Source organism: Erythranthe guttata, chromosome 6 (genome assembly GCF_056151865.1).
Source record: "Erythranthe guttata isolate IM_541 chromosome 6, IM_541, whole genome shotgun sequence".
NCBI lineage: Eukaryota > Viridiplantae > Streptophyta > Magnoliopsida > Lamiales > Phrymaceae > Erythranthe > Erythranthe guttata.
The window spans coordinates 372,948-392,089 of NC_142538.1; the positions used below are offsets into that span (position 1 = coordinate 372,948).

Consider the following 19,142-nt stretch of genomic DNA (forward strand, 5'->3'; position numbering starts at 1 on the left):
GTGGTAGATGTCCAACAACAGAGCACAGCTGCCACACAACATTATGCTAAAAAGTTTGGTAGGAAAGAAAGGGTGCTTTCTCAAACTAATTGCCTTTTGGGACCCAAATGTATATTTATTTTATTATTACTATTTACTACTATTAATATTCACAAATAGCCACCTAACTTCTTGGAGTTTTTCATTTCCATCATTTTTTGCTTCTATTTGTTCGAATCAAGTCGTACAACAATTACTTCTATCAAACAACAATTATTTACTTTTTTTTTTCTTTTTTTTTTAAATAAAAAATAGAAACATTCACTTTTTCTTTTTGCACTTTTAATTTGTATTCTTGAATAATTTCGATTTGTTAAAATAAAAATAAAAGTTCAACTCAAATTAATTAAAGACAATCTCAGAAAAAAACACACTTAAAAAGGTGGTTAGTAGAAGCAAATTGTGGGCCTATATGGAGTTACTTTATGGGCTGTGGTCCTTGCTGCACCATATAATCCACAACCTTGGCCCACTTGTTAAAACCTCATAACCATTTATTTTAATACTAATTTTATTTTTCATTATTTTTCCTTTTCGTATTCAATTTTGTTACGAACGTTCCTTTGTCGCCATTATTATATATATATATATAGTAATATATATATATATATATATATATATATATATATATATATATATATATATATATATATATATATATATATCAGTGTTCTAAAAATCGGCCGAGACGGCCGATTAATCGGTCTCCGAGGCGGAGGCGGTCCAAAACCTTTACGATTTTAGTGTAAAGGTTTGAAAAATCGGTTTTTTGCCTGTGAGGCGGTTTTAGGCGGTCTGAGTCGGTCCGAGGCGGTCTGAGGCGGTCAAACCTTTAAGGCGGGTCAAACTCGGTGGCAAAAATCGGTTAAAAATCGTTTTTTTTTTTTTTTTTTTTTTTTTATTATAATTCAAAATAAAAGTTGGATTTTAATAATAGAAAATATGAGCTTATGCCTTATTCTGTTTATGTTAATTGTTATTGTTAAAGAACTAATGATGTATGCCACGAATGTTCAAGAATAAATGTAAATTCAACAAAATTGTTTTTTTATTTATATTTTATAAGGATATTTATGTATTATGATCTTATGATTATTAAATTTTTATTATGTTATTAGGATATATACATGATGGAGATATAACTATGTTTAAATATCTTTTTTATATGTTTGGAGTATTTATAACTAATATTTAGAAATATATTATATTAAATTTTAAAAACCGATTTATTTCCGATTTATCACTGATTAATCACCGCCGCGCCGATTAATCGTGAGCCGGTGCCTGACCGACTCGGACCCGATTACCGATTTTTACAACCTTGATATATATATATATATATATATATATATATATATATATATATATATATATATATATATATATATATATATATATATATATATATATATATATATATATACATTTATTTGTGTAGTAATAAATTATAATAGCTGTAGTTGAGAAGGCAAAACATCCAAGCCCACAAACTTCCCCAACACCCACCGTTAATCATGCTCCATTTCTCACATGGGTCCGGATCCGGGTCATTCAAATGATTTCACAACAGGCTGTTTGAGCCTGGATATCAGATCCGGGCCCATAAGCAATAAATGGATCAAAATCACGACCCGGCAAATGAAACGACATACCACTTGGATGAAATAAACCCGGCAAATGAAACGACGTAACACCTTATAATGCACCTTTCAACTGTCGACAACAGCAACGAACATAATTTTTTTTTTTCTGCCCGAGTACCTTTATTTAAAAATAAATAAATAAAACCTAACTAAACACCAAACAGCTCAATTTGCACCAAGTCCATAATCTCAGTTATACAACAATAATATAATTTCCAAGACAAATTAATCCCTCACCATTACAATGTGTGATCAAATCACCAAAGGCCTTCAAAATTGCACATGTCAAAAGAAACCGTAACTTGTAAAAAAGATGATAATAAATGAATTTACTACACGTACTATGCATGTGTCGATACAGCAGAAGCACTTACATAAGCCACCTTGGCTTTCTTCTGCTTTCTATCTTGGGATTTTCGAGATTTCCTCTTCTTCACCGGCATGTCTTCCGTTTCCATGTCATCATCCCCTGTATTTGGAGCTGCATCGTTCAACTTCTTTTTTCCGCCTTTGTCAACAGTTGACTTTGTCTCCTTTTCAGGTTCTATAACAGACATACGTGTCAATGTGTAGTCCAATAGAAACGTGCTTCTTTCCAACCTATCTATTCTAGTAAAATGCCTCTGTGAATATGGAATAAGTCCTTCAATTACTTCTCCAATGTTCTTCATCTGTCACCGGAGAAAAATCAAAATCAAAATCTTATAACGATTAGAAGAAGGAAAAGAGAAGAATGCCAGCAAAGCCAACGTGCAAATACCTCGACAATCTCTGTAGGAGAGAAGATGCTAACTAAACGATACAGCACAAACTGTGCTATATGACACAGTTTTGGTTTTGTATTCCATTCTCTGATGTATTCCAAAAGTATAACGAGCTGTTCTTTGCCAAGAGGAGAAAGAGCCTTTTCGATATGAACATTGGCATCTTCCTTCCTGTAATGAGTTCAAGCTAAGATTTCCAAAAAAAAATATGTACATATTTACAGAGATATGAAGCAACATAATGAGATAGAAATAAAAATGTCACCTGCTGAGGTCACTAAATAACTGGAAAAGTTTATGAGGTCTACGAAGTTCAAACGCAAGTTGAATAGCTCTTGCATAGTCAGCATCTACTACGGCGTTTTCTAGTTCCTGCCCTCTCAAAACATCTTCCTCCTGCAACAAAAGTAAATTTTATATACTAAAACTAAAACAAATGTGACATAAATCAATTCATATGTACGTGCATATGTACTATGTTGCACGTGTCCATGAATATTTGTACATGTGTATGCCACAATATTTTGTGTTGCACAAAGTTTTATTGGTCATAAAATAATAAGAAATTTAAGTTGGTAATGTGATGACTCACTTCTTTCCGAAAAGCTTCCTCTTTCTCCTCAGCCGTAGAGTCATGCCACAAATTAATAACTCCATCACCACTGCCTGTTGCAAGCATTTCTGTCTGCTTCCCGATAGCCAATCCCCATATCTGCAAAATTTACAGCGTAAGGAAAGGAAAATGCCCTGCTCTAAGTCTAAAAAGAAACTAATGTTTAATGATGACAAACAAATCGCAGACTCTAAATAGAAACCTAATTAACATACAAAGATCTAACTTTTGAGAGATAAACATATATGAAGAATATTTTGAATGCACTAGAATGTCGAGTTCGGTACGCAAAAATCTGTTCGATAATGGTTTGACATATAGGACAAAAAAATGAGTTTTTCTAACAGCTCAATCTATCATGAAGGAAAGACAAAAAAATATGTCTCAAACAAGAAGCCTTTCAAGATGCAGTTGTTTTGTCACTAGAAAAGCTCCGCACCTTGTCTTCATGTTCATCATAAGTGGCCACGCATTCGTTGGTTTTGACAGTCCATAGCTTCACCAAGCCATCAGCGCCTAATAATGGATTCAAATCTACTTAGAACCAAAGGTAAAATACATTAAAGCAGTGAAAAACAGGTTTGAAATTAACAGGCTAAATTACCACAAGAAATAAATTGAGCCCCTCGTGTAATATATGAAGCTCGAATGACACTTGATGTATGTCCTTCAAATGTTTTTAGACACGAACCATCGGAGATAGCCCATAGTTTTATAGTCTTATCAGTAGAGGCTGTCAATACACATTGGTCAACTGGAGAAAACTCCACAGACCAAATTCCCTTTTTATGTCCTTTCAGTACAACCACAGGAACCAGATCAGGGAGCCTCCATATACATGCTGTGCGATCCTGCATATTAGGAGAAAGGTAAAATATAGATTGTCACCATAGTTTTCTCCCTTTATGTCACCTTCCCAGTTTGTTCAGATATTTACTAATCGCAAGTGTCAAGTTGGAAATGACAACTCACTCGTATAACTTACTAACCTCTGAACCACTGCAAACAAGGGTATCGTTGGGTGCAATCGCTAATGAGTTTATATCTTTGTCATGGGCCGCCACTCCTGCTTTTACTTTCAACTCGGAAACTTCCCCACCATCGTCTGAGATTCCATCAAAGCTCCATACCTTCAGCATACGATCACTGACCAAGCCAAAAAAGAAGAAAAAAAAATGGGAACTCTCAGAGACAGATGAGAAAAGAAGTGCATACCTAGCAGTCCAAGTTTACAACAATACTGGGGAACTTCTTCCTCTGTCAGATCTTCATAGAAATTATATACAAACTGATTACAAAAGAAGACTCCAATGCAATTACCTACTACCACTAACAAAAAAGTTGCTTTTTTTCCGCGAGAAAGCAACTGCCCCAACAGCCCCCATGTGACCTTTGCCAATTCCAATACAGTGCCCGCTTTGGCCTTCCCACAGCCTAACCTGTGAAGATAATAATATCAGAACTAAATATGCAATCTTTAATAAGAACAGAGTGCAAGTAATAGGTCCTCCCTGAAGATGAAATCATCTGTGAGAACTATCTACACCAATAAAAGAGAGCATCAATGACAAAGTGTACAACTCACGCTGTTGTCTTTGCTTCCTGTAGCAATAAGTGCTCTTCCAGAACTTGGCGCGTAGGTATCAATGCATAGAACTTTATCAGTATGGCCACTCAATACATAGGAACATGACATTGTTGCCAGATCATATACTCGTACCTACAAATCATGAAAGACAAAACAAAGATCAAAGATAAAGAACTAAAAACCACAATTAACATCATAATTGACATCTAATCACACAGAAAAGAAGCCAGTAATGATGTCCCAGTCAATTGATTTTTTTTCCTTGATTATAGCTTTAGGCACTATCACAACAAAAAAGTTGTAATGGACAGACTGATCAGAATTTATTAGATTGAGTTCACATGAATCTTGACAGCATTCAATAAGATTCTGACAATTTGAAACAGCTTACTTGTTCAACCCTTGTAGCAACTGCCAGAAATTGTTCTTTTTCGTCCAAAAACTTCATGTCTACAATCTCTTCATTGTATCCAATCAGTCTCTTTTTAAGCATCAAGTTCAGACTGTCATCGGCATGTTTATCCAAATCATAAATAAGAAACTGTTGGTCAGCTGTAGCACAGAGCAATCCTTGACCCAATGGCAGCATCATAGCAGAGGTAAAGCCCCTTTTAACCTCATCATTGTCCGATTTGACACTCACATCTGAAGATTTCTGCTCAAAGAGCAGCATTGCCCTGTTGCAGAGAGATTATAAAAGTTGATAAGAGCTAACTAAAACTTAACCACCCATTAGGATTTTTTCATTCAAAAGATCCACAGTCAAAGCGATAAATTATCTAAATTCATGACACTGCAACTCCAGATGAGTTTACACATAAAACAAACAAGAATCCTGAGGTTCACACAGAAACCAATGCTGTCACTTCATGAAAATTTTGAAGTATTTGAGAACTATGGATGAATTCCTACCCATTCGAGTTCCATACACGCACAATCCCACGTTCACCAACTGTGATGAATTGAATAGACGATGAAGTGCTCTTCTTCCCATGTTTTTGGGCAAATGACGACAAACACAAGGCAAAGGGGGATGCTGAATCTAGTGCACACACAGCTTCTAGTGCCTCATACGTCGGTACAGTAGTCGCACAGCTATAGTCGTGCAGGTTCCAAATATTTACAATCTACAATCACAATAAAATCATCATGTGGCTAATATATTACGTTGTGTAACAAAAAGACAAACACACACAAATAAAAAAAAAAGAATATTAAAGAAGCACGGATAAACTAACTAGCTCTTAGAGCATATTAGACATACTACATTTATCCCAATGACCGTACAACAAACAAACATCTAATTCAGCTCATTGCAGTTATCGTCCCCAATATGCAGTCAGAGGAACTGGTAACATAGACAGAGCAAAACAATTTTTTCATACCTTATCTCTTCCGGCAGTAAGCAAGTTCCACCCGTCTTCAGATATTGCCAGGGAAGTGACCGTTGATTGATGTTTTTCTAGTGTCGCAACACACTTTTTGCTGGTAAGATCCCACACCCGAACAGTGGCATCATCACCACCAGAGAAAAGCTGAAAATAATGAACAACTATTAAGCTCGCTTCACACTTAAATCTCCCCAGCTGTAACTGAGTATTGAACAACTAAAAAGATTAGAAATCATGTAGTAATACTTGTCTTTTCAGCTAAGAAAAACTCACAAGCAGACGATTCGGGTCAGGGTGGAAAATAATACTGGTTACCAACCCTTTATGCCCCTTGAAATAATGTGTGCAGAAGCCTCCATCCACATCCCACACTTGCACCCTCTTATCAGCCCCTGCTGTTGCGAGCAACCCCCCTGATGCATGGCAAGCCATTCCCATTATCGGCCCTTCTTCGTGCCCCTATTTCAGAGCAACAAAACACACTTCACTCAGTAAAAAGTAACCTTCATATTTACCAAGTGCTCCAGAACCATGTAATTAAGCTCATACAAGTGAATTCAAAAGAAAATTATTCTTAATTTATCTTCTTAAGCAACAACTACTTACTGAAATTAACTAATGGCAAACATATAAAATAAAAAATTTAAAATAAACCTTCCAGGAGCGCAGGCATTTGAGGGTTGAGATCTCCCAGACTCGAATTTGGCGACTGTGGCTGGCGGAGAAGATGAATTTGTCATCGGGACTGAGGAGAAGGGCAGTAACCGGCTGGGAATCGCCTTCAATGGTGGATTTGACGGCGGCATTAGAAGTTTCCACGATTTTGATGGTTTCGTCGCAAGCGCAGACGAGGAAGGAACCATCGGAGGAGACGGCGTAAGGCCCGCCCGTGTAAAATTGCTGCAGAGAACGAAAGCTCTTGTAGTTCTTCTTCAGTTGCACCGCCATGATTCCCAACGGCGATGGTTTTACAGAAGTGGGGTTTAGGGTTTTAGGATTTCGGGTGGCGGAGCATATTACAAAATCGGTAACGAAGAGTCACGCGCTTCTTATATTACACATCAGCAAAACCTCCAAAGGAAAAAAATATTTTTAATATTTATTCTCCTAAAAAATAAAAATTAAAATTAAAATTAAAATAAAAAATAAATAAAAAAATGACCTGTGGCTGTAATACACTAATCAGTTGACCGGAAGACTTACGCAACATTTAAATAAATAAAATAAATAAATAATTGTATATGGCCCCCCGTCTCTTCTTGTAGTTAAGTGCAGCAGATAATTTCAGCAGCGATGGCGGGGAAAACGACGACGTACCGCATAGGATACGCGCTCGCACCAAAGAAAATCCAGAGCTTCATTCAGCCATCTCTGGTCAATCTCGCCGAGGAACGAGGAATTGAACTAATCCCTATCCAGCCCACGAAACCCTTGATCGACCAGCTCCCCTTCGATTGTCTCATCCACAAATTGTCCGATCCAGAATGGATCAATCAACTCCGGCAATTCGTTTCACAACACCCAGATATCGTCGTTATCGACAATCCCGACGCAATCGACCGCATCCACAACCGAATCACCATGCTCGAATTCTTCAACGAGCTGAATATCGCTCACGAAGTTTCGCTCGGGATCCCGAAGCAGGTGTTTGTGGAAAGTCCTGAATCGCTGTTCGACGGCGTTGCGGCGAAGGGGATCAAGTTCCCCGTGATTGCGAAGCCTCTGTTGGCAAACGGCACGGCTGGATCTCACCAAATGTATCTGGTTTTCAACGAGGAGGGTTTGAAAGAATTGAAGCTGAACTCTGCTTTTATATTGCAGGAGTTTGTGAACCATGGAGGAGTGATTTTCAAAGTCTACGTAGCCGGTCAGCACATTCAATGTGTCAAGAGGAAATCACTCCCGGATATCTCCGATGAGAAATTGGGTTCTCCGGTAAATTTGTTATCTTTTTCGCAGATATCGAATGTCACTGCTCAAGATCAGAGAGACGAAGGTGTTTCAAAGCTAATGGAGATTGCTGAGTTGCCCCCTTTGAGTTTTGTGAATGAAGTTGCTAGTAAAATGAGGCAGGCTTTGAAGTTGAATCTTTTCAACTTTGATATGATAAGGGATGGCAGTGCTGGAGATCAATATCTCGTGATTGATATAAATTACTTCCCAGGTTACGCGAAGATGCCCTCTTACGAGACTATTTTGACGGATTTCTTCCTTGACACTGTGCAGCACAAGCCGAGTGTGGTTTCTAATGATTCCGAGACAGTGTAAGCTGCATTGTCCCGGCGCTCACTCGAGGTAAAACTTATGATCGAGTTGTTGATTATAGCAATGCCTTTGTTGCCTTTGAGTAGTTCTTTTCGATTGACGACATGCCGAGCAAATTCAGTATTAGGGTTTTCAAGATATGATGTGAATGATCTTGATCACAAAATCTTGGTTCTTTTCTACTGTTTTAGAATTCAAGACTCGGTACTTGATAATGTTAAGAATAAAAATGTTGTGTTGATTGGCTATTATTTTTATTGTTTTTTTTTTTTTGAAAAAGAAATCGGGAATAGTCCCGGCGTTGCCATCACCTTGAACGACTTTGATTTTACAGACCAAATTGGTTAAGCCTTTCGACTACGATTTTGGCGAGATGAAGGCTGCCGAAAAGCTCCCACGCTTCACTTACACCAACATTCACTTCTCTCTCAACGCTAACTCTTCCAAACATTTTCCTTCTTCCTCTTCGTGTTTAAAATCCAAATTCAACTGTTATTGCTAAAAAAACAATGTCTTACAATTAGTATTACAAGGGGTTTGAGTTTGATACATATACGTCAGTCACAGCATGGCGAAATTAATTTCACAAAAATCAAAATTTATAATTTCTAAATAAGACCAATTTCGATCTTCGATTAGAATTAATAATGAGACCAATTTAAACTCTGAGAAATTTTGATTCAGCTCAACTTAATTAATCCGAAGCAGTGATGGAGCCAGGGCTTTGCTTTTCAAGATTGAGTAGAAACAAGAAAACGAAAATAAAAGCCTCAACGAAAACAACCATATACATGCTAACAACAGTTAAATGTATAGTTGAAACTGTTAATGATATTTCACATTATTTTACGAGTTGTTACAACAAACAATGCAAGAATTTCTATGTGCGGTAATAAGTCAGACAAATTGACACCGAGATCCCTCACCTGTAACCGATCTTTTATTCTGCACTGTCGGTAGAAGACAACCGGATTCTTTACATTTCGGCCACTTTGAAATCTTCCTTTCTTCGTTTCTCCACAGCTTTGCAGCCACGGATTTAAATCCACTCTTTGCATAAGTAACAAATAGTGTCACAAGTTCGCTGCAAGAAGTAAAACATATATAACTTTTATTACAATGACTGTATTTTTAGGAAATTAAAACAGATGATTACGAAATAGTGTTTCACTTACAGAGGTGAGCAAGGAGATCGACCGCCATTGACATAGTATACAAACAGGAATGAATCGTAATGGTGTCCGTTTATGTAATAAAAATTGTACAGCCTTCTTAAGCACTGGAAGGACATTTTCTTGTAAAAATGTATGGCTGGATTATTGTATGAGATCACATGTAGATAAACGGCACGACATGTATAAACATTTGAGGCATACTTCGTAACCTCGTTGATTAGTGAGCTGGCTGAAAATCCAACACCAGATAATTAATTATTCAGCATAAAAATTCTTTTAAATCAAAGTAAATGAATTCAAACAACTTGCCTATTCCCAGATTTCTGTAGGATTCTACGACACCCAATGTTAAGATGTATACTAATGTTTGGTCTGTTTTCGACAAGTCAAAGCTGAGCAGGTCTTCTATCTGCAAGAAAAAATGACATTAATTGAAAAAAACATATTGAAATTGTAATACGAATATACGATAAATTCGTGTTGGGCCCGCACCTAACAATTAATTGACTACTGAGTCAGTCAAGGCTCACCTCACTATCTTTTGCTGAAACAATTCTTGCAGTAACAAAACCGATAAGTTCATCACTCTGTTCATTTGGCCGACTGTGATCAACGGCTCCCCAGGAGACAATATCATGTCCATTGACAACGTTGTGGAAGAACTCAGATTCATACCTGAAGAATAACAACTAATTACAACCATCTAAATCTTTTTTTTTTTTTTTGGAACGAAAGGACAACATAATTCTGACCTTATGGGAAATAGATCTCCATGAATTTTCTCAAGAATCGCAAAGTCAGACGGGCGTATGGGCCTATAAGCTATAATTGGACGATAGGGAACTCTGAGATCTACCATCGAGGACTATTATTTTGAGTCAATCACCAGAAAATATTTGGAAACGGTGCAAGCTAATAGTTTCTTCCATTTATGCAACATCTAAAACAGCAGCCATGCATGCAGCCTCGGGAATCCTACTAAAGATTTTTATTAGCTCCGTTAATCCAGAAAAGAAAACAGAAATTGAGTTTCGTAAACTATGGTATCCCCAAATTAGCATTTAAAATCGAAATTGATCACATGAAGTTCTATACGAAGTGTCATATCTCGAGTTTCTTATCAAGCAACAGGCACTAAAGCCTACATGTATACATTTTTGTACTGGATTAACAACTGGAGACTCTGTTCTTCATGAAAATAAAATATTCAAATAAACCAATCACACAGAAGCACCTTTCTGAAATTGCAAATTTGAAAATCCAACAGCATACAGTTCTGAACAGGGAAATGAACCCATACACACATCACGATGATAAGGATCAAGCAAGAACATACAGAGTTCATCAAATCCTCATCAAAGTCAACCAATCGAGCTGCCATGTTGCAATTAGAGATAATAGAAATCATCGTAACGGTCGCTAATTTCCAAAATAACAAAAGAATTAACGATGAATCAAATCAAATCGTTAACTTAAAAGGGGATAAATCAAATCGGATAATCGCAAACGAAAGCATAGAAAACCCGACCGAATTACAGAAATCAAAAGAATGAAAACTTCATAGAGAGAAAATCGTACCTTTAGCTCGATCGCATAGATGGAAGAAAATGAAATTAAGGAAGTGAAAGAGCGAACAGAAACGATTGCTTCAGTTTCCTTCGCCGGTAACGAATAATTGGAATCGATCGCTTTTGAGTTTCGTGCTTCCTTCGTCTTCCCCTTTGCGAAGAGCTTCTCTTCCGTCAAGTTCTGTTTAGAACAGAGTCGCGTTGTCAATTTTGGCGATTTTTGTTTCTAACTGTAGAGAATTTGAGTGAGTGAATCTCTTGGTCTTGGCGATTTTACTTTCAAGAATCTTCAATAATACTATTATTTATTTTTATTTATTTTTAATTTAGAGAAATTTCCACTAATTTCCACTGTAGAGAATTTTGAAGAATAAGTGTTGTTTGCTTTCAATTTTGAATTCAAAATTCCGATTTTTCCTAAAGAAAATTGTGACAAAATTGAAATTAGTTATTGCCATTTGTGAAAATATAAATATACAACTAGGGATCTTATGTTATAATTTGTATTCATGATTTATGATGTCACACGTAGGGGTGTAAATGAGTCGAGCCGGCTCGTGAGCTTCCGGAGCTTGCTCGAAAAAAACTCGTACTTGAGCTCGAGCTAACGAGCCCGAGCTTTTCGAAGAGCCGAGCTCGAGCTTCATTTCAGTTATTCGACAGCTCGCAAGTCGGCTCGCGCGCTTTACCTTTTTCTATATATTTTTAATACATATTAATAATATATAATAATGGATATTATTAATAATAAATAAAAAATAATAATATTACTTTTCTAATTGAATGAAAATTTGGTTGTGCCGAGCTCGAGCTCGGGCTCGGGCTCGTTTGGTATACGAGCTCGAGCTCGAGCTCCTTAGAAACACAACGAGCTCGAGCTCGAGCTCGAGCTGAAAATTGTAGGCTCGTCGAGCTCGAGCTTGAGCTCGAGCCTTATATAGTTGTAGCGAGCTCGAGCTCGAGCTCGCGAAATAAGGCGAGCTCAGCTCGTTTACACCCCTAGTCACACGTATCTCAATCCACATCATATATACACATTAATATAATCTAAAAGTGTATACTAATTAAATAAATATTTGTACATAAACAATTAAATTCAATAAACTGTGTACATGTTATCTATCATATGATTACAGAGGGTTCAATTTGGCAAAAAGTAGATTTCTTCACAATCATTTTTCATATTCAGCTTCTGCTTGCTTGCCATGTTAAACGAAAGCTCCAGCCAAGAATCTATGGTTCAGTACTGCCTCTGCAATAGGCCTCTGCCGAAAATCACCATTTAGCATAGCCTGGAGAAATAACAGTCCACAAAATATACGTTAAAAAAAACCCGGAAAATGGCGTATATTTCTCGATTTTTTACAACAAAAAGTTGTTATCGTGAAAGAATGTAGACCTGGAGTAACTCCCAACCGGCACCATCACCAAGATCAAGAAATTTAACCGCTTCAAGAAGACGATCATCAGCTAAACAATATCTGCCAGCAATGTGTCAAATGTCAAATTAATTTATAGACGCTTGCGAGTTTCAAGAAAACGAAAAAATAAAATAAAAAGAGACATTTGCGAGTTTCGAATGTCGTGAGTCAGAAATGAAGTTCAAACAACACAAAGCGAGGCAACTTACTCTCTCATGGCTTGGACATCGAGTTTGAAGGTATTCTCAAGAAGCCTCTGTTAATTCAAGACATTAATAATGATTAGATCTCTTACAATAACAACTACCAGTTACTTCATATACAAGATATTACACATTTAAATAATAAATTACGATGCACATTGATTAGACTCACTCGCAACGAGAGGCTGTCCATGACACCTGCTTCACAGAATGGAATGAAAGCCATATATGCAAAAAGAAGACCAGCTTCATATCTGTGAATGCGCCCAAGATACAAAAAGAGAATAAGGAGATAGACGAATAATCTTTCTAAACATAATCGATATGCTTAAAATTAAATCGAAAGACAAAAAAGGAAGATTAATAGTGTATATATACATGTCATCTGCTATTCCGAAAGCTCGTTTCTCCATAAGAGTGAAAGCACCAGCAACTGATGCCCTTCTCCAAAGTCCTTCAGACAATGTCCTCGTATCTCCCTCTATCTCAGAATACCTTCAAAGGCATCAAACTTGTCCATTAGTTGAGAAAGTTGGCTATTTTGTCCTTGTTTGTTTATCTTACATACGTACACTAAAGATAGACAGACCACCAGACCACCATACTGCTGCACGTACCTTACATCCACTGAAAATGCAAGATCTCGAAGCCTTGGAATCAAATAAGAAGCCTCTTTCTCCGCCATTGTACTGCCATTTTAAAGAATAAAGATTCATATAGTCAGACGGGAAACAGAAAAACAAAGAAAAAGTAATTTGTTTAACTCTGTCAGAGGTATGCATACTTGAGAACAACAGAAGCAGGTCCAAGACTTTGATGCAATCTGTCATGGTCGTGCATGTAAGCCAGGCCACGAATAGTGCCTTGAAGCAGTTTAGTCACGAAGTACCTTCTCCTCTTTACAGTTTCATCTTTCTCAAAAGGATTCCAATTTCTCTGCCCACCAAGATCACTAATCTTCGACATCTTTTCACTTGCCACTTTTGCATAGTCAGCAGCAGTGTACTTTCCGTCATTCCGGAATGCAAGCCACTTCAGACAACAGATTAATCTATAAATTTTCAAAAATAAAATACTGAGAGAGAAAAAAAAAAAAAATTCCACATACAAGTGTACCTTGATCAATGATCATACATACCTGCTCACCAGTCTTTGTTTCGAATCCTCCAAGAAGTACCTGGATATTCTGGCAGGCTACAGCTTTCGAATTGCTCTGCAAAGAATAATGTGCAGTTCATATTCTCATAAGCAAGATTCCTAAATTCAAACAATTATTATTTTGTCGGAAAGCAATGTTCGGAAATGATATCAAGAATTTGACGGTACTTGAAGTGAAGCATGGGCGCTGAGCTCATTTGCAGCCATTGAGTCAGCTTCGAAGCCGCCAACTTGTTGCCCTGGATACACCTTCACCACATTACAAAAAGAACGAGTAATATTAGCAAAACGAAATAAACGCAAATATATCAAAGTACAAACGAATATACCGATTCATCACCTTAAAAATAACGGAGGTACCTCTAAGTGGGCCCTGAGCTATTCTTCCTTCATAAAGTCTGCAAAGTAGCTGCCACATATAATATAAGCAGCAAGCATAATGACACCCAACCAAGTTGAGTATATATACATTGCATTATCGAAAATAGAGTCGATGAATTCACATTATACATACATTCTAAAAGGAAAAATGAAAACAAATAAATAAGAAACGCACCTGATATTTACACTTCCTTCTCCAACATCTTGAGCCCTAAATCTGCCGACATCTTCTGGTACAAATTCCATCCCCATTCCCGACTGAAACCCAGAGTAACTGCATAACCATCACACATCAATCAATTTTTTTTCTCTCTCTCTCTCTCCAAAATTAATTGTAATTTCGAGAAATAAAACAAACCTAGTAATGTTCATGAATCCATAGCTGCCAATTAGCCTCCCAACCTCGAAAGATTCGGAATTTGTGATGAGAGTGGCTCTACAGCATCTACCAATCTTTCGCCGGCGACGAGAATCCAAACCGAAACTGCGATTGAATTCTCTGAGGAAGCAAACATTGGACGAGAAAGATAGATAATCGGCTGATAACAGCATCATCATCCTCCTCTTTTCCTTTTGATCTTTACTTCTATCTTCAGCCAGGAATTAAAATTAAAAAAAAAAACGAGTTAATTGCACAGAACCCCCTGTGTAATGTCTGGTTGTCCAATAAGTCCTCGTTTTATAAGAATTAGCAATTACCCCCTATGCTGCATATATTTAGCCTACCGCCCCTGATCGAGATTAATCTGTTGACTTAACGGAAATGACTAAACTATCCCTATTAAAATATACAATAAACTAAAAAGTACCTCCCACGTGCCACCCCATCTCGAAGAACATCGTCGGCGGTGGCGCTCCATTGCCGTCATTTCGAAAGCTTCCGTTGTCATTCGTGAGCCTGACTGCGGGCTCTTTCTCTTCCGCCGGCGATCTCCCCATTCCTCGTTTTATCCGGTTTTGAGGTCCTCTTCTCGTTGCCTCCGTTGCCCACCCTGTTTTTCGCCGGAGTAGTCGTCCGTCGGCTTCTCGTGGGTCATCAGATGATGGCTATTCTTGGTAAGGGTCTGTGTTAAGTTTGAGCCCAATAAAAAATGATCTGTTTGTGATCTGGGCCAAACACTTAATTAATTTCAGCCCCAACTCGTGAAATCGGGCCCAATACAACATAAGCCCACTGATCCAGTCAAACTTCAATCTGGACCGTTTATTGTGAGGTTTTAATCTAAGCCCTCCATTTGCCCCATTCTTCTACTCACCTCTCAACCCTAGCAGCATTTCACTGCTGCGCCGTTTCTCTCTCTTCTCATTGTCCCCTTTTCTCTCTACAGTATATCGTCACTCATTGTCGTTTTCCGGCGACACCGTCGCAGGTCTAGCCGGACAATGGGCGTCCTTGCCGTCGCAGCACACTTAATGCTGAAGACCGTTGAAACTTCGTGTATAAATACTATGGTGAGAGAGAGAGACAAGTGTGATTCACCTTTTATTCAAACCGTGACTTTTCTGACCTTAATCCTCTTCTGTGAGGGTTTTGGTAATTTGAGTACAGAAATCTGGGTTTGTGCTGAGTGGAGAGGGTGAGTTATCTACTGAGTTGACTGTGCATGTGTTGGTGAGTCAACTCAGAGTGAGTCTTGGGGTCAGATCTAGGGTTTCAGATCAGTGGCTGTTGCTTGGTGCTTGTTTTCAGTTGGTGTTACCACCAGACCTTGAATCGACTGTATGAACACTGGAAAAGGGAACTGAGCCGTTCTTATTCATTACATATTTTTTTTTTCTTTCCTATGTTTTGAACTGTTTTACGGATCTATAGCTGATTTTGGAAGAACCTGTACCTAACAGTCTGAACCAGCGTTCGTTCACAGCCCGAGGTGTTGGTTTGTGTTGGTGGTGTTGCGGCTGTAGTGGTGGTGGTTCAAGTGTGGCCGGCGGCGGGATGAAGCAAAGGAAGAGGGTGAAACTGATGATTTGTTGCAAATTGGGGTTTTTTCAAGAATTTTTAAAACTGCAATTTGGTCCTAGAAGTTTAGATTATATATAATCAAGCCAAATTTAGTTTATGTTTATTTATATGAGTGCACCTATGTCATTTCAACATAAAAATTGGAGAAATAATCGCACAAGACGCGAGTGAAATCACGATCTGACCTTAGGGGCTTTATTAACTTTGACTATAGAACATAGGGGGGCAGATGCTAATATTTTGAACATAGGGACATTTTTAGCAATTAGACGTTACACAGGGGATTTTGTGCAATTAACTCTTAAAAAACATATAATGGTCTCAATTTTTATTTTCTATAACTTTATCAATTGGGCCCCAATCATTTTTGTAAATTCTTCTAATCAGGAAGGTGAGAATGGGCTTACTGCCACGTAGCGTCGTTACACACATGTTACCAGTTGCCCGTTTTAATTTCTACAAATATCTGATTTTTTTGAACAAGTTTTAATTAAAAAATGTTAATTATGCAACATATCAAACTTACGAAGATTTAATTTATTTGATTACTTGTTAATTTTGAAAATAAAAAAATTACTGTTACGGTGTTACCATATAAGTTGTAATGACAGGTCATCCAATTCAAATATATTATTGGTTAATACGAGAAAATCGAATAATAATTTTGAAATAATCCGAATATTAAAATCAAAAGGACTGCCAGTAAAAAAAAAAAACAACAATGGAGGTTTCTGGGGTTCCATTTTTGACCGGTTACTGCCAGTAAAAAAAAAAAACAATTATTTATAAATGACTTAAGAGTTAAGCCCTTCAGTGCTTTCTCTCTCACACACAAACGCACACCTCCAACGCACAGAATCTCACTGTCCTTACTTTATCTCTCTTAAATTCTGTGTTTCGATAGTCATGGAAGCAGGCGTAGGCGGCGGAGGAGGAGGAGGTATTGTATCAGCGGCGGCCGCATCGCCGCCGCCGTTTTTGAGCAAGACATACGATATGGTCGATGATCCGGCCACAGATGCGGTGGTTTCGTGGAGCAAGGGCAACAACAGCTTCGTCGTCTGGAACGTGCCCGAATTTTCCAGAGATCTCTTGCCCAAATATTTCAAGCACAACAATTTCTCCAGCTTCGTTCGTCAGTTGAATACTTATGTGTGTTTCCTCTTTTTCCTCTTTTTCTTTGCAATTTCATTGTAGAACTGCACTATTTGGTAAGAACAGTTCTAAATTTAATTTTGAGATTAGAATTTGAGATACTCAGCTAGGTTATTTTCCCTGATCAACATTTAATTTGGTAATTCTGTACGTTTCCCCTTTAATTTAGTAGTAATTTAGATTCTGAGTGAGGTTTCATACATATTCTTTGGTTTCTGCAAAGATATGGAGTTCATTCAATAATGGTCCGATGAAGTGTAGTTTTTTTCTGAAACTATATGTGTGTATATGATCTAAAATTTTTTGGAGAAAATTGCAGAAAACGCCAAATTGTTCTGCATAACTTAGGATTTAGTTCCCGATCGTTGTGTTTTTTGTGTGTATGTCGATCCTCAGTAATTCTTTTATAGTTTGCTTTTCCCTTTTGTCAATTAGGGCTTCAGGAAAGTTGATCCAGACCATTGGGAGTTTGCGAACGAGGGTTTTTTGAGAGGTCACAAACATTTATTGAAGAACATAAACAGGCGCAAACCCTCGCACGCACAAATCCAACAACAACAACAACCTGCCAAAACTCAGAATTCATCCGTTGGTTCTTGCATTGAAGTTGGCAGCTCTGGGATAGATGGAGAAGTCGAAAGCTTGAAAAGAGACAAGAATAATCTTATGCAGGAGCTTGTCAGGTTAAGACAACAGCAACAGTCAACCGACAATCAATTGCAGACCGTTGGTCAACGTGTTCATGTCATGGAGCAGCGCCAACAACAAATGATGTCATTCCTCGCAAAAGCAATGCAGAGCCCTGGTTTTATGTCACAGCTCGTACATCAGCAAAACGACAGTAACAGACAAATATCCGGTGGGAACAAGAAAAGGAGGTTACCCAATCAGGACGAAGAAAATATATCTCGCAAGTATAGTATTACATCACCCGATGGTCAAATTATCCAATACAAGCCTCTGATGAATGAAGCTGCGAAATCAATGCTGAGACAAATCTTGAACATGAACACTTCGAGTAGGTCCGACTCTAAGTTGAGCAACACTAGTGGTTTCTTGATTGATCAATTGCATCCTCCTTCCGATGTGTTAGATACTGGTAGTTCATCGAACAGAATGTCTGGTTTGACTCTATCGGAGGTTTTACCCAATTCAGCTGCCATAAGTGAGATCCAATCTTCCTCCGGTTTGGCGGTGCATGGTAATTCCCACGATACTCTGTTTCCGGAAGTGAACTCAGGATTGACTGACTTTGTTCTGCCACACGGGATTGCTCCAGAAAATAACATGGACCTTTGTGACGGGACGTTTAAGGGAGCAGAGTCTATAGGCTTAGATGAACCTTTGCGAGATTATGACATTGATATCTTGCTTGATGATATACAGAAGCTGCCAAGTATAAATGATGTTTTCTGGGAACAGTTTCTTTCGAGCACCGATGATAACACAGACAAGATAAATGGTAGTGGTGAAGATGAACAGAAGGAGCAAGAAAGTGAGTGGGATAAACTGAAGAATTTGAATAGTCTTACTGAACATATGGGGCTTCTTGCATCAGCATCAGAGAGTGGTTGACTGTATGTTATTAGCATCATGGGATTACAGAGCCACTTTGCAGAGGTTTAATAAATTCAGTCTCGGTTTACCAGATACATTTGACCTTTATTCATTACCGATACACGCCTGATGTATCAATAATACGTTACATGAGTACGGTAATGAAAAAGGTTTCATAGTGTATGTAAATAACTGAACAACATATATACGCGGGTTTCCGTTTTTCTAAATATATATTTTGTTTTTCCATATGTTCTG

At 37.8% G+C, this 19,142-nt stretch overlaps 5 protein-coding genes across 7 annotated transcripts; 2 read left to right on the forward strand and 3 right to left on the reverse strand.

Moving 5' to 3' along the window:
* Positions 1-1,832: 1,832 nt before the first annotated feature.
* On the reverse strand, positions 1,833-7,165 carry TOZ (Transducin family protein / WD-40 repeat family protein). The gene is made up of 14 exons (XM_012988684.2): positions 6,693-7,165; positions 6,312-6,497; positions 6,033-6,182; positions 5,560-5,774; positions 5,039-5,324; positions 4,645-4,779; positions 4,380-4,498; positions 4,049-4,205; positions 3,664-3,910; positions 3,499-3,575; positions 3,039-3,158; positions 2,712-2,842; positions 2,443-2,617; positions 1,833-2,353 (listed from the first exon to the last, which is right to left on the reverse strand). The coding sequence occupies exons 1-14, from the start codon at positions 6,984-6,986 to the stop codon at positions 2,024-2,026; spliced, it is 2,622 nt and encodes an 873-aa protein (XP_012844138.2). The 5' UTR covers positions 6,987-7,165; the 3' UTR covers positions 1,833-2,023.
* A 108-nt stretch (positions 7,166-7,273) lies between these two features.
* ITPK1 (Inositol 1,3,4-trisphosphate 5/6-kinase family protein) lies at positions 7,274-8,554 on the forward strand. Its single transcript, XM_012989151.2, has one exon. The coding sequence runs from the start codon at positions 7,332-7,334 to the stop codon at positions 8,304-8,306; it is 975 nt and encodes a 324-aa protein (XP_012844605.2). The 5' UTR covers positions 7,274-7,331; the 3' UTR covers positions 8,307-8,554.
* Positions 8,555-9,073: 519 nt separating this feature from the next.
* On the reverse strand, positions 9,074-11,308 carry LOC105964330 (Acyl-CoA N-acyltransferases (NAT) superfamily protein). 3 transcript variants are annotated; one of them, XM_088819165.1, is made up of 6 exons: positions 11,057-11,308; positions 10,231-10,453; positions 10,009-10,153; positions 9,788-9,887; positions 9,479-9,707; positions 9,074-9,387 (listed from the first exon to the last, which is right to left on the reverse strand). In XM_088819165.1, exons 2-6 carry the CDS (start codon positions 10,335-10,337, stop codon positions 9,201-9,203), a joined length of 768 nt encoding a protein of 255 aa, XP_088675291.1. In that variant the 5' UTR covers positions 10,338-10,453; positions 11,057-11,308; the 3' UTR covers positions 9,074-9,200. The 3 variants fall into 3 exon arrangements, with proteins under 3 accessions (XP_088675291.1, XP_012844314.1, XP_088675290.1); XM_012988860.2 differs by having other exon boundaries at positions 10,231-10,456; positions 11,057-11,284; XM_088819164.1 differs by having other exon boundaries at positions 9,479-9,703; positions 9,784-9,887; positions 11,057-11,198.
* A 781-nt stretch (positions 11,309-12,089) lies between these two features.
* Positions 12,090-14,892, reverse strand: LOC105964266 (Protein kinase superfamily protein). Its single transcript, XM_012988796.2, has 12 exons — positions 14,568-14,892; positions 14,385-14,483; positions 14,169-14,226; positions 13,997-14,077; positions 13,809-13,883; positions 13,455-13,702; positions 13,288-13,359; positions 13,049-13,165; positions 12,843-12,924; positions 12,677-12,723; positions 12,446-12,527; positions 12,090-12,338 (listed from the first exon to the last, which is right to left on the reverse strand). Exons 1-12 carry the CDS (start codon positions 14,765-14,767, stop codon positions 12,255-12,257), a joined length of 1,245 nt encoding a protein of 414 aa, XP_012844250.1. The 5' UTR covers positions 14,768-14,892; the 3' UTR covers positions 12,090-12,254.
* A 1,995-nt stretch (positions 14,893-16,887) lies between these two features.
* Positions 16,888-19,133, forward strand: HSF3 (heat shock factor 3). Its single transcript, XM_012988784.2, has 2 exons — positions 16,888-17,324; positions 17,763-19,133. Exons 1-2 carry the CDS (start codon positions 17,079-17,081, stop codon positions 18,900-18,902), a joined length of 1,386 nt encoding a protein of 461 aa, XP_012844238.2. The 5' UTR covers positions 16,888-17,078; the 3' UTR covers positions 18,903-19,133.
* The last annotated feature ends 9 nt before the right edge of the window (positions 19,134-19,142 follow it).

Coding starts and splice junctions, on each gene's coding strand:
- TOZ (XM_012988684.2), bottom strand. CDS start 6,986: ATGGCGGTGCAACTGAAGAAGAACTACAAGAGCTTTCGTTCTCTGCAG. Junction 2,843..3,038: donor AGGAAGCTTTTCGGAAAGAA/GTGAGTCATCAC, acceptor CTTTTGTTGCAG/GAGGAAGATGTTTTGAGAGG. Junction 2,618..2,711: donor TTATTTAGTGACCTCAGCAG/GTGACATTTTTA, acceptor AACTCATTACAG/GAAGGAAGATGCCAATGTTC.
- ITPK1 (XM_012989151.2), top strand. CDS start 7,332: ATGGCGGGGAAAACGACGACGTACCGCATAGGATACGCGCTCGCACCA.
- LOC105964330 (XM_088819165.1), bottom strand. CDS start 10,337: ATGGTAGATCTCAGAGTTCCCTATCGTCCAATTATAGCTTATAGGCCC. Junction 10,154..10,230: donor GGAGATCTATTTCCCATAAG/GTCAGAATTATG, acceptor GTTATTCTTCAG/GTATGAATCTGAGTTCTTCC. Junction 9,388..9,478: donor CGATCTCCTTGCTCACCTCT/GTAAGTGAAACA, acceptor TACTTCTTGCAG/CGAACTTGTGACACTATTTG.
- LOC105964266 (XM_012988796.2), bottom strand. CDS start 14,767: ATGATGATGCTGTTATCAGCCGATTATCTATCTTTCTCGTCCAATGTT. Junction 14,227..14,384: donor GAAGGAAGTGTAAATATCAG/GTGCGTTTCTTA, acceptor GCTACTTTGCAG/ACTTTATGAAGGAAGAATAG. Junction 13,360..13,454: donor CCTGCTTCTGTTGTTCTCAA/GTATGCATACCT, acceptor TTAAAATGGCAG/TACAATGGCGGAGAAAGAGG.
- HSF3 (XM_012988784.2), top strand. CDS start 17,079: ATGGAAGCAGGCGTAGGCGGCGGAGGAGGAGGAGGTATTGTATCAGCG. Junction 17,325..17,762: donor TTCGTCAGTTGAATACTTAT/GTGTGTTTCCTC, acceptor TTTGTCAATTAG/GGCTTCAGGAAAGTTGATCC.